We start from the raw sequence: 13399 nt of genomic DNA, 5'->3' as shown, positions 1-13399 counted from the left end.
TCTAATGTCACAGTAAGTTGGGAATTGCTGAGGCAAGCCGTAAATATCAGAAAGCAAACTAAGACAGGAGGGCATGAAAGAATTCTGATGGTCATAAGGCAACCAAGTATGTTAAGTAAGTCTATGGAGATGCTGAATATAAAAGTTAATATTTGGGAACTCTGGGGTTTTCATGTTGTCATTTAGTCACTAATTCATGTCTGACTCTTAATGACCCCTTCAACTGTAATCCATCAGGCTCCTCTATCCATGGGATTTCCCAGGCAAGCCTACTGGAGTGGGTTGCCATTTCCTTCTCCAAACTAGACATTACAAGCCCTTAATAGTCACAGCCTTACCTTTTCAATCAAGTGTTATTGTATATAAAGTAGAACACAGCTTACATTAAATGTCACTTTATAAAGATCTCATCACACTATACAGAAGTGATAGAAGCCTGTTGGCATTAAAAATTTAGTGAATAGTGCTTTGGGACTTTCCAGGTGGAGCTAAGTGGTAAAGAACTCGCCTGCCACTGCAGGAGACATAAGAGGTTCAATCCTTGGATCAGGAAGATCCCCTGGAGGAGGGCATGGCAGCCTGCTCCAATATTCTTGGCTGGAGAATCCCATGGACTGTGGAGCCTGGTGGGCTACAGTCCATAGGGTGGCAAAGAGTTGGACAAGACTAAAGTGATTTCGCATGCACACAAATTGTGTTTTGACCGTTTGATATGCCAGAATATTACGGGCAGTAACACATTCATGTTAATTGGTACCTAGGTCACTGTTTGGCATCATTTTATTTATCTTATCTGACCCACAAATTAGAAATATTTTGTAATGTAAAAATTAAAAAATATCTTAGAATGTCATATTTTGTACAAACATGTCTTTATAGTATACTGTATAATATAGAATGTGTTCTGAGTAAAATCTTACTCAATTCCCATTTGTACTTTTTCCATATCAATGAAAAAGCCTAAAAGGTAAGTAATTTTGAAGTGACTATAGATAGCAATGGTCCAAATTAATCAAAATCACATTTTTAATGTGTCTAGAAATGAAGCGAAATTGTGAGACTGTGGGTTGAAGGTGATGATGGCATGGTAATGGTGGCATGGAATGGTAATGGTGGCATCGTAATAATGTTTGTTGAGAATCCACTTTATATGACCAAGAGCTTTTATATATCATCTGATTTAATTTTCCCTAGTAACCATAAATGATGGTATTCTATTCATTTTATACACCTGAACTGTGACTAAAATAATTTAAGAAATATTAAAAAAAACCAAGTTGCCTTGGATCTGAATCAAAGCCCATATTCTTCATAATATATCATATTGTTTTCTCTAAGCTGTTTATATCCTTTCTAGGATTGTATACAACTAACTAGAGATTGTATACAACTAATAGGGGAAAATAAAACTCACTATTGTGTACTACATTATAGGCAAAAGGTTTTTTCAAAACAGTGTGATGAATTGATGCATACAAGCAGAATAGTATGGCCACAAATAAGCACTTAACAGTAATGATGTAGACTTTAAAAATATATGAAAATTGTACTGGAAAGTAGTAGGTCTTCCAAAAGCTAGGTTTATAGCAAGAATTTCTTAATTTTATCTAAACTGTTGTTTAAAAGCATTCAATTTTATGCATGTGGATATCCAATTGTTCTAGCACAATTTGTTAGGTAGTTTGCTTATCCATTCATCTGTTACTAGAAATCTGGGGTGTTTCTGAGTTTTTACTATTGTAAATAAAGATGCCATGAATATTTGTGTTTAAGTCTTTGCATGGACATAATCTTTAATTTTCCTTGGATAAATACTTTTGAGTGGAGTAGCTGAATCTTATGGTGGGTGTATGTTTACTTTTTTAAGAAACTACAAAATGTGATTATACTATCTTACATTCTACAGGAAGTGTATAAGTGGTCCAGGCGCTTTTTTGTTTTTTACATCCTTGCCAACATCTTATATCAATCTTTCCTATAAGTCATCGTAATAAGTTTGTAAGTTGACCCTTGAACAAAACCGATTTAAACTCCACAGGCCACCTATACATGTAATTTTTTCCCAATAAATACGCACTGCAGTACTGTACTTCATGATCTGTGGTTCTGCGTGGATACAGAGGACCAACTGTAAAGTTATACACAGATTTTTGTCTTAAGTAGTTAGAGGAAGGGTACCTCTAACTCCCATATTGTTCAAGGGTCAACTGTCTATGATGGCTATCTCATAGTTTTAATTTACATTTCTCTGATGACTGAACATGTTGAACACCTTTTCTTGCGCTTACTACCATCAGTATATCTGATAAAAAGTCTTCAAGTTTTTCCCCAATTTTCATTGTTTCTTTTCCTTGTTATTGAACTTTGACAGTTTTTAAAATTACATTCTGGGTGCAAGTCTTTTATCAGACACATACTTTAAGGTTATTTTCTTCCACTCTGTGGCTTCTCTCTCTTTTTTTTCTTATCGGCATCTTTGAAGAGTGGAAATTCTTAATTGAATTAAATTGCATCATTTCTTTTTAGATTTCACATATAAAGGATAAGGTATAGGTTTAATGTGCTAGTTATATTTTTATAACATACATTAAAATGACACATAACTATTAAAAATGTATTTCACATCCTATATTTTGTGAACTACTGACCTAGAAGGAATATAATGGTAGAGGATGCAGGAAGGTAGGCTAGAACTAGACTCCAGTTTTCCTTAAATGTTGGACTAAGACTCCCCTTCCCCCTTGGAACCAATGTGGCAGCAGGAAGAAGAGTAACCTGTTTTCCCCAGAGTTTTATAAGGATTATCTTTTGATAGATGGAGGTGTGCCTTAGTGAAGTCACCTGTCCTATTTTTCTCTCCTCGAAAATTTGATACGTGCTTAACTTTTTGTTACGAATTGAATCAGTTTTCTTTCTCTTTTCTGTTTCCCTTGCCTTAATTCACGATTTCATTATTTCTCACCTGGACTCTTATAAAATCTCATCTTGGGTTAAGGGGCATGTCCAATCCAACAGTTTTTCTCTAATCGCTGCTTGAGACGCTCTGAATGCTAATCTCTGGGTGTTTTCCTCTAAAACACAGATCTGATCAATTTGTGCCTATTTTTCTAGAAGTCTTTTCTCTAGGGTGGCATATTTATTTATTTATGGATAGCTTTAAGTTTCAGGGAAAGGGTTATTCTTGTGGGTTATCGATGTGAATTCTTGCATAGATCACTCCTGTGTCTCCCTACTGGAATCTGCTTCCATGTTTGCCCCACATATGAATAATTTCTCACCCAGAAGCCAGAATTCCTTTTTAAACATGTTTGTGAGTCTGTCATTTCCTTGCTCATAAGCCTCCATTGCTACCATCGTATTTGCTCTTTACTCTCTAGTCGTGTCTGATGCTTTGTAACAGATCTGAATTCCCTGCTGTGACTTATAGTGTGATCCCCAAGAACTCTCACCCTCTCACTGTGGTCCAGTCATATTGATGTTGTTTCACCAATATTCTAGGGCCTAGTTGCAGTTTTTCTTCAACTTCATCTACTTTCAAATATAAATATGGTTTCTCTTCCTTTATTTGAATGTACTGAAATGTCATTTGTTTAAAAAGATCTTTCCTGACCACTCTTTCTGAAATAGTCTGCTGTAATCCACATGTACCAAATCACTCTCTTTTCTATGAGTTTTCCTTTAAAGCAATATGTCTCCATACCTACCTATCTAATTTTTGGTCTGTTTTTCTCACTACTGTCTGTTTTCTTGTAATGGAATGTGTACTGCAGGGTGATAAGGACTTCTAGGACCACTGTATTCATATGACTTAAAACTGGATTGATGACTGCCACAGGAACTATATAAATATTTCATGAATTAATTAATTTATTGAATATTTATCTTGCCTCAGGCTCAGCTTCTTAGAAATGGTTGTGCCTTTTGTTTTACCATTGCATGTTCCATTTTACACTCTATTATGGAAAAGATATAGTTGATTTTTTTCTCAGGGTTTCTCTTTTACTGCTTATAATTTAAGTAATATAAAAGTAACTATCTTGATTAAAAGTATATTAATCTATGACAAATCTTGGTACAAAGCTCAGTATTCTGTGACCTAAAGCAATGTTTCAAATGTCTTTCCCAAGTTTATTTTGTGGTTTGACACTATAAATAAATGTGCTTCAGTGATATAAGTATTTGAGCCCCTTTCTAAAATTGCAGTGATATTTTAAGTTATGTAAGATTTCAAGTAGAAATTCAGCTTGAGAAATGACAATTTCAGATAACATATAAGCTCCTTTGATAGTGCTGCAGAAATTTAAATGAAGTCATTTGTATTGTAATCAATATAAATGGTGCCTCTGGAGATGTGCCATGCTAAACTAGCACAACTCTGCCCCCTTGTATTCGCCTGTTTCCTCTTCTTTCGTCATCTTACTGAGGTAACTACTGTCCTGAACTTCATGTTTTTCATTTTCATGTTCATTTTAATATTTTTACTAATTGTGTCAATCCACAATGGTTAGATTTGCTTTATTTTGCAACTTCCTGTATTTTTCAGATTTTCATTTTTGAGATTTGTCCATTTGTCTATAGTTAATTCATTTTAAATGCTGCATTGTATTCCACTTTTAATGTATAGAAATTTATTCCTGCTCCAGTTATTCTACATTAGGTTATTTGTAAGTTTTTGTTACTATATAATGTTGAAATAAACATTTTTATACATGCCTCCTAAACATTTTTATTCTTCTTTCCTTGTACTCATGTGCAAGAATTTCTCATGTGCTTCATACCAAAGAGGAGATTAGCCAGGTTATAAATGAGGCACAGCTTCAGCATTGCCAAATTGCTCTTCAGATGGTTGTAGAAATATATATGCCTATCTGCAATATATTTGAGTGTTTCCGTTATTTTACAAGCTCAATATTTTTTATTAATATTTTAATTTTTGATTTTATGGGTATGAAATGGTATCTCACTTTTGCAGTAGCTTTAAAATGTTTTCTCAAGTGATTAATTGACGCTAATTCAGTTGAATAAAAGAATTTTTTTATTTTTGCTAAAAGTATGCATTTTCTTCTGTATTTTCAAATTAATTTTGAATTATGTATTTTGGTAGCTCTGGTTGAAGAGGTGTATCTTGCACAGAAAGAACGTGATGAAGCTATTATGTCTCGACTGCAGTTAGCCAATGAGGAGAGAGATGAAGCAATTGCACGAGCCAAGGATATGGAAATGTCTCTAAAATTGTACGTATGCTTGTAAAGCCACATATGGCATCAGGAGCATATGTAAAGTGCATGAATTATGTGATGGTTACATGTTCAAAAACGTTACAATTACAGTGGTAAATTCGATATCCCCAGTCTTTTTTTTTAGAACTTTTGTCATACTAGTAGTTTTCAGTTACTAAAGGAAAGGCAGAGAGGGAGGAAGGAAGGGAAACACTCAGTGAAGTGACTTTATTTCTTCACAGTGCTGTTGTTGACGTCCTTACTCTGCTTTCTTCTGTGACTCCTCTTTTCTTCCTCTCCTTCTTATTATCTCCTTCTTGGTTTATTTCAGCTCTCTGGGTTCTTTTACTGCTTTCTGCTTGCTGTGCCCATTTATAGTCTCCAGTACTTTTTACTTCTTTTAGTTGTGAGTCTTAAACTTAATGACACCTGAAATAGGGTTGAGCCTGAGAATCTACATTTTTAACAGCAATCCAGGTGATTCTGATATAAGTAAACACTGGACCACACTTAGAGAAACTTGGGTCAGGAAGATCCCCTGGAGAAGGGATTGGCTACCCATTCTAGTATTCTTGCCTGGAGAATCCCATGGACAGAGGAGCCTGTCAGGTCATAGTCCACAGGGTCACAGACACGACCTAGCAACTAATACTTTAACTTTTTTAGAGAAACAGTGCACTGGAAAGAAGTACTTCAATTTTAATGTGCACTCCAATCATGGGGGAATATTGTTAAAATGCAGATTCTTGATAGATAGGTCTGGAGCAGGGCCTGAGATTCTGCCTTTTGCCAAGCTCCCAGATCATGCAAATGATGCTAATCTAAGAAGTCCCCTTTGGGTAGAAAGGCCCTAGAGCATCTAGAAATGTGTTACTTGCAAGATAGATAGACTACAATAATCTAGTATTTTATGTTGATCACTCCATATATTTATTGAATGTTTCTTTTGCCCAGTGTTGTTCTAGACTCTCTGAGGGATCACAGTCAAATACTAATTAAAACGTGGTGGGAAGTTCCCTAGCAGTCTGGTGGTTAGGACTCTATGCTTCCGTTGCAGGAGGCACATGTTTGATCCCTGGGTGGGGATCTAAGATCCCACAAGCCACATGGTATGGGCAAAAAAAGCCAAAAAGGTACCAAAAAAGTGGTGATTTATTTGACAGCAAGCATTAAATAATTAATATTGCAGTGCTCAAGTTGTGACTAGATGGCATGATTTGGTTTTTGTTTATACTAAAGGCTTTTTTTGAAGGCTCATTCAAAAAGTAGATAGACTTATTATAAACATTCAATTCATTGACAAATAAAAATAAAGGAAAAAATATTAGCTGAATTCTACACTGCCTACTCCCAAAAAACTATCTTTATCAATAGGGAAACATGATTCCAAACATTTTTCTTTGCTTATATAAACTACCGTCCGGAAGGATAGATGGTTGATGATTGAATAGATGCTTGCAACGTGCTAAGTTGCTGAAGTTGCATCAGTTGTATCCAATCTTTGCAGCCCTATGGACTATAGCCCGTCTGATTGCTGTCCGTGCAGTTCTCCAGGCAAGAATACTGGAGTGGCTTACCATTTCCTTCTTCAGAGGATCTTCCTGACCCTGGGATTGAACCTGCATCTCCTGTGTCTCCTGCATCACAGGCAGATTCTTTACCACTGAGCCACTAAGGAAGCCCAATAGAATTTATTTGGTAAAAATTAGTTCATTTTCTACATTCTGTTTTATATGAGAGGCATTATATTATTGAGGTGAAGAGCATAGATTCCACACCCAGTTACCTGTCTTGGAATTTTGACTCTTTTGCTTCTTAGCTGTACAACCATGGACAAATTATTCAGTTTCTGGAATTACAAAATGTGGAAGTAGTGGCTGTTTTTATATTGGTTGTTATGAGGGCTAAATGATTTAATAAGTATTGAAAAGTACTTGCAGCAGTTCTGTATAAATATTACTTGAATTTAAGAGTAATAATCAGTTGTGAAACTGAAGACAATTGTGAACCTGAGGCACTGTTTTCTCCCAGAGATCGAATCCAGGTTCTCCTGCATTGCAGGCAGATCCTTAACCATCTGAGACACCACAGAAGCCCCATTTTCTCTCAGTAAGATATATTAATTCCCTAAGGGTCCTTTTAAATTTAAGAAAAGAGACTGAAAAACATTAAGGTGTTAGAATCTCATCAATATTTTTTATGTAGTGTTTTACTTAAACAATTTTATTTGACTCAGCTATGAAATAAATAATAAATTTAAACTCCTTTTTTTCTTTTTCCTTATGAATTCTACTTTCCAAAATTTTATAAAGTTACATTGGATACAATAGCCAAAGTGCTTCTCTGGGTTTAACCTTAATTTTATAGTTTAAAGAATTAAGAATCATTGCTGGAACTTTTATCATACAGGCATTTTTACACCTGAGTTCTTTATTGTGGGAAATTCCTGGGTAGCCAAATTTCATTTTCAAATAGTCTTTTAAGGAAGGATTTATAAATACTTTATTCTAAACTTGAATATGCTCCAGATTGGCTGTTTATTATCCTTATATTCACAGTGGTTATGAATAAAATTCTTGGCTCAAGTATTTTTCATCCTAAACATTGTAAAAACTGTTACTGACTTTTCTGACATCAAATTTGTCTGAAAAGAAGTCTAGCGTCAATCATATTCCTTTTTTCCTCACTTAAAGGTAGTTTATTTTTTCCTGCCTGGGTACCAAAAGGATTTTCCTTTATTTTTGAAGTAGAACAACTTAATCAGGATGTTTGTGTTGATTATTAGGTAATAATATTTTTAGAATCACAGCATGCCTTTCTAAAGACTATTTGATTCTTCCTTTATTTCAGGGAAATTTTAGATTTTTTTATTTTTTTGGTTTTCTATTTTAAAAACTTTGGTTACTATTAAGGCACTTTGGTCCTCATCTATTATCAATTCAATAATTATTTTAATTCCTGTTTTTTTTCTGTGCATTCATTGTGACAGTCTCAAGCCTTTCCTATATGTTAGTACTTCCAGTTTTACAATCCCATTGCCTGTTCTTTCTACTTCATTTATTAAATATTTGTCTGTTTATTTATTCTCAGTGTTTCCTCAAGCTTTCTTTTCTTTCTTTTTAAAATTATACAAGTTTCAGGTCTATCCTTTAGTTTTCAGTTTTCCTCTTCATCTGCTCTTTTGTTTTGGCATCTTCTCTTTGAAATTTGTTTTATTGAATTCATGTTCTTATGCTTTTCTAGAATGCCAGGCATCAATAGGTCAACCTCCTTCTTTTGCTTGGTCAGTGTTATCTTCTATATTGTGATCTGTATCTCATCTGCATACTTTGTCGTGTGTTTGTGGTGAATTCATAGCTGACTTGCCATTTCTCTTTTATCTTGCTCATACTTAAATCGTCAAGACCTTTTATCTGTTCTGATATGGTGCAAAGGAATTTTCCTTGATAAATATTTCATATTATTTGACACCTGTTTGCCTTCCCCTCTGACTCTTGGCTAGGTATTGCTTCTGGGCCACCTTTCTACATTGCCCTAGGTCAGTGGGGGTAGTAGCAGAGGTTGGGAAGACCTCCTTGGGGTTGGATGCCCATTTTGTTTGAGATCCTGTCCTCTGCTTGTGGAGTTTTGTTTGGTGTCTTGCACTGCACTGAGGGGCCACTCTGTCTCTTCTTGTGAATATCCTGATTCCATGGAGTAGTACTTTTGGGCTTTTATTTGTTACACCAGTGTAGTAAAAAAAAAAAAAAAAATACCAGGCAAACAAAATGGCCAGCCCTGATGATTTTTGCTTCATCTGTAAAGATTCTTAGTAATACAGAAAGATTTTAAGTTTTCTTTGGGCTGTCTACTCAACTCATTGGTCTCTAAGGTTATTTCTGTGTGGTATTAGTGAAAAATTCCTAAGATTTGGTGAGGTCACTGTCTTTTCTGAATACCTATTTTCATGTGTAAAAAGAGAAGTTACTTGAACCTGTTCAAAATCGTTTTTCCACCCTCCACCTTGTCCTTACTTTAAAAAATGACTACATGGTGTCCTGCTTCCTCTACAGTTGGATTAATTTTTATCTTCTGTTCAAGTGGTATGTGATGGAGTAGATGGATTTGTGTTCAGATTTCACTCCACTGTCTTTACTTGGACTTTTTTTAGAATAAACTTTTCATTTTAGAATACTTTCAGATTTACAGAAAGGTTGTGAGGATAATACAAAGTTTATATAACGCTCTCCCAGTTTCTTTTATTGCTACCATTTTGTATTACTATGATATACATGTCACAGGAGAGAAATCAACATTGTTATACAACTATTTACTATAGGTCATACTTTATTCAGATTTCACTACTTTTCTCTAATGTCCTTTTTATTTTCCATGATCCTATCCAGGATTCCATAGGCATTTAGTTACTGTGTCTCCATTGCCTACTCTGGTCTGTGACATTTTCTCAGACTTTCCTTATTTTTGATGATGTGACAGTTTTTTGGAGTACTGGTCAGGTATTTTATAGGATGTTTCTCAATGTCAGTTTTTCTGAAGTCTTTCTCATGATTAGACTTGATGTATTGGTCTTATGGGACAAATAGTACAGACAGAAGTGAAATGCCATTTTTATCACATCATTTCAAGATTATATTCTGTCAACATGACTTTCAGCCAGGGGTGTTAATTTTGGTCTCCCAATCAAGGTAGTGCTTGCCATGTTTCTTCATTGTAAAGTTACCCACATTCCTCTTTTATACTCTGCTCTTTGAAGCAGATCACTAAAATGCAGCCTATACTCAATGGTGGGCTGGAGAGTGTGGGCTAGGAGGTTAAGTTTTTTTGGTTGTACTGGGTCTTCGCTGCGGCACGCAGGCTTCTCTAGGTGTGGTGCATGGGCTTAGTTGCCCTGCAGCATGTGGGGTCTTAGTTCCCCGACCAGAGATCCAGCCCTGCATAGGAAGGCAGATTCTTAACCGCTGAACCACCAGGGAAGTCCTGGTTCATTGAGTTCTACCTTTCTTAGTGGAGAATATCTATATAAATTATTTGTGATTCTTCAATACAGGAGATTTTTATCCCTCATTTATGTGCTTAGTTATGTCAGTATGGACTCATTGATATTCATTTAATTATTAATACTTTGAGTTATAATCAAATTCTGTGTTATTTTGTTTCTTGGAGTGTTCCAGTTTTGACCATTGGAAACTCTTTCAGGTGATTCCTGTATGCCTTTGGCTTGTTCTCATCCTTTTGGTTTTTGAACATTTTCTTACTTTCTGGCACTATAAAACATGTAAAATGTTTTATAAAAGGGATGTGCCCACCCAGCAGTGACTCAGCCAGGGATGACTCAGAATTCTCATTGCTCACCATCCTTGCCAGCATTTGTAATTGTCCTTTTTGTTTGGTTAAGTTTCCTGTTTTAGGCATTTAGCCATTCTCTAATAAAGATGATATTGAGCAGGTAAACCAGCTGTGTATCTTCTTTGGTAAAGTGTCTGTTCAGATATTTGACCAGTTTCTGAAGTTGGATTATTTTCTTTTGTTAATTTTAAGTGTTCTTTATGTATTCTGTATGTGGGTCCTTTATCAGATAGGTGATTTTCAAATATTTTCTTGCAGTTCATGTTTGGTATTTTTGGTCTCTCAACAATATGTTTAGCAGAATATAAGTTTTAAATTTTGATAAAATCCAATTTATTTGTTTTTCTTTCATGTTTTGTACTTTTGGCATTGAATCTAAAACTCAGTGCCACATGTTTGGTCACACCAATTTTTCTCCTGTGTTTTCTTCTAGAATTTATAAATTTCATGTTTTACATGTAGTTCTATAATTCATTTTTAATTGATTTTTGTGTAAGGTGGCACATGGTACATACAGTTTTACTTTTACATCTGGACATTTATTTATTCCAGCACCATTTGTGAAAAGGGTATCATTTCTCCACTAATTTCGTTTGCACCTTTGCCAAAAACCAATTGGCTGTATTCACGGGGGTTAATTTCAGGACTTTCTTTTCTGTTCCGTTGATCTGTGAGTCTGTCACTGTCATTGCCAGTACCACACACTCTTGATTGCTAAAGCTTGAAATCAGATGTCATCCTTCTAAACTTTGCTCTTTTATTATAGAACTATTTTGACTATTCTGGTGCATTTGCCTTTTCATATACCTTGCAGAATCAGTTTGTTTTTATCTACAAAAGCAGACTGATTCTGCAAAGTATTCCCCAACAGTTGTTGGGGCCGAATGTGTTTAAACATACTCTTCAAATAGATACCTTTTTTCTTATTTCAATAGTGCAGCTATTAATATCTTTATTTATTTATTTATTTTATTATTAATATCTTTAGAATTGTTCTTTAGGGGTTTGCAAGTATTATTAGCTTCAACTTATCAACCGTTCACAGTACTACACTTCACATATAATTTATGACCATAAATCTTTTATGTAGATTGACTATCCATTTTTTTAATCACTTTTATTTGTGCATTGTTGATTTACAATGTTGTGTTAGTTTTAGGTGTACAGCAAAATGAACCTGTTATACATACACATATGTGCTCTGCTATATGTGCTCCATCATGTCCAACTCTGTGACCCCCATGGACTGTAGCCCACCAGGCTCCTCTGTTTGTGGAATTTTCCAGGCAAGAATACTGGAGTGGGTTGCCATTTCCTACTCCAGGAGATCACCAATTTTAATCATGAATTTTTCTTATAAATAGATTTGAGTGTTTTTTGAAATGAAATTTGCCTTGAAAAGATTACAAATCAATTTTTTATGTAGTATCACAACTCATTGAGGTAGGTGATATTCAAGCTTTATAGGTGAGCAAACTTAAGAGTGATTGACTACCTGCCTAAGGAGTCATAGTAAGTCACATGTTGTAGCTACCTCAGATCTATTCGGGTAACTCAAACTTATCATATCCAAAAATGGAATTACTAATTTATTTTTAAAACCTGATTCTCCTTAATTCCCTGTACCAATCAGTGGCATAACCGCTCTCTCACATATCCAAACCAAAACTTCTTCCTCAGAATTCCTCTTAAATTGGTCTATTAGTTTTGTTCATTCTATCTCTTTTTTTTTCCCTTGGAAATATGACTTGCTTTATGGACGAGGAGATGGTCAGTTCATTCTCTCTCTTTAAAAGATGGATCTAAATTGAACCTTCTTTAAACTTTTTAGCCTCCATTGTCTATTTTCATTTGTATATATGTTTTGTTATAGTTTTTATTGCAATACATGAAAATTAGGCTTCTTTGAGGTATAGCCTTTTTCATTTTGTTCTAGGTAGAGTTCATATTGAGGGAAGAATGGGAAAGGGAGAAAAGGAAAACAGTCCTATCCTAAGCCTTCTCTTTTAGTTAATTAGTCCATTCAATAAATACTTAATTGAATATGTGCTAAGTGTCAGTGTCAACACTGCTAGTTGCTGGGAACACGGCATTATGGTCTCAGTTAAGATCAGCATCAAGTAAATAATTACATAAATATTTAAAATAATTTCAAGTGATAATGAAGAATTTTTAGTTCCTAGGAAGTTTATAGACAGCTGCTACTTTATTACAGTCTAGGGTTTCAGGTAAGGGGATCAGGACAAATGCATAAGAAGCAAGAACAACAGCAGCAACAAAGAGCATGTCAGTACAGTTTTATATGGTGCTGTAGAGGTTCCTTTCTAGTTAGCTGAGGTCTATGAACTCTGACCATCAATAGTGCATTTCAGACTAAATCTTTGTTAAGATGGAACCAATTTATAACTGAGCTTTGCTTGACTGAAAGGCATATTTAGAAGCATTGTGTATAAGAAGAAAATATATGAATTATTTTGCATCTCTCTCTTTTTTAAAAAGGGTTTTGCATCTTTATTTCTCTAAACAACGACCTTTTTCCTTGGTTTGAGAGATAGTGCTCTACTTTACAGAGCAAAATATCCCATATCAATTTATCCCATATCAATGGGATATAATAGTTATTCTCAATTTGAACTTTCTCTCTCCTTTGGTCTCGTGATAGCATGTGTGTTCGGTTGCTCAGTTGTGTCTGACTCTTTGTGACCCCATGGACTGTAGCATGCCAGGCTTCCTCTGTCCATGGAATTTCCTAGGCAAGAATACTGGAGTGGGTTGCCATTTCCTTCTCCAACATTTCTTTTTTAATTCCTCATTTCTTGCTTCCTGTTATCTGG

General features: G+C 35.0%; 1 protein-coding gene across 4 annotated transcripts in view; it reads left to right on the top strand.

Moving 5' to 3' along the window:
* MIPOL1 (mirror-image polydactyly 1) overlaps nt 1-13399 on the top strand; it is a 284075-nt gene that overhangs the window by 85505 nt on the left and 185171 nt on the right. For all 4 annotated transcript variants that reach the window (XM_043489769.1, XM_043489765.1, XM_043489767.1 and 1 more), the window contains one exon: nt 5105-5234. In XM_043489769.1, coding sequence (XP_043345704.1) covers nt 5105-5234 — 130 coding nt within the window. The remainder of the gene's footprint in view (nt 1-5104; nt 5235-13399) is intronic.

Source organism: Cervus canadensis, chromosome 17 (genome assembly GCF_019320065.1).
Source record: "Cervus canadensis isolate Bull #8, Minnesota chromosome 17, ASM1932006v1, whole genome shotgun sequence".
Lineage (NCBI taxonomy): Eukaryota > Metazoa > Chordata > Mammalia > Artiodactyla > Cervidae > Cervus > Cervus canadensis.
The sequence above is the reverse complement of the archived record's forward strand: the minus strand, read 5'-3'. Positions and strand labels throughout refer to the sequence as shown.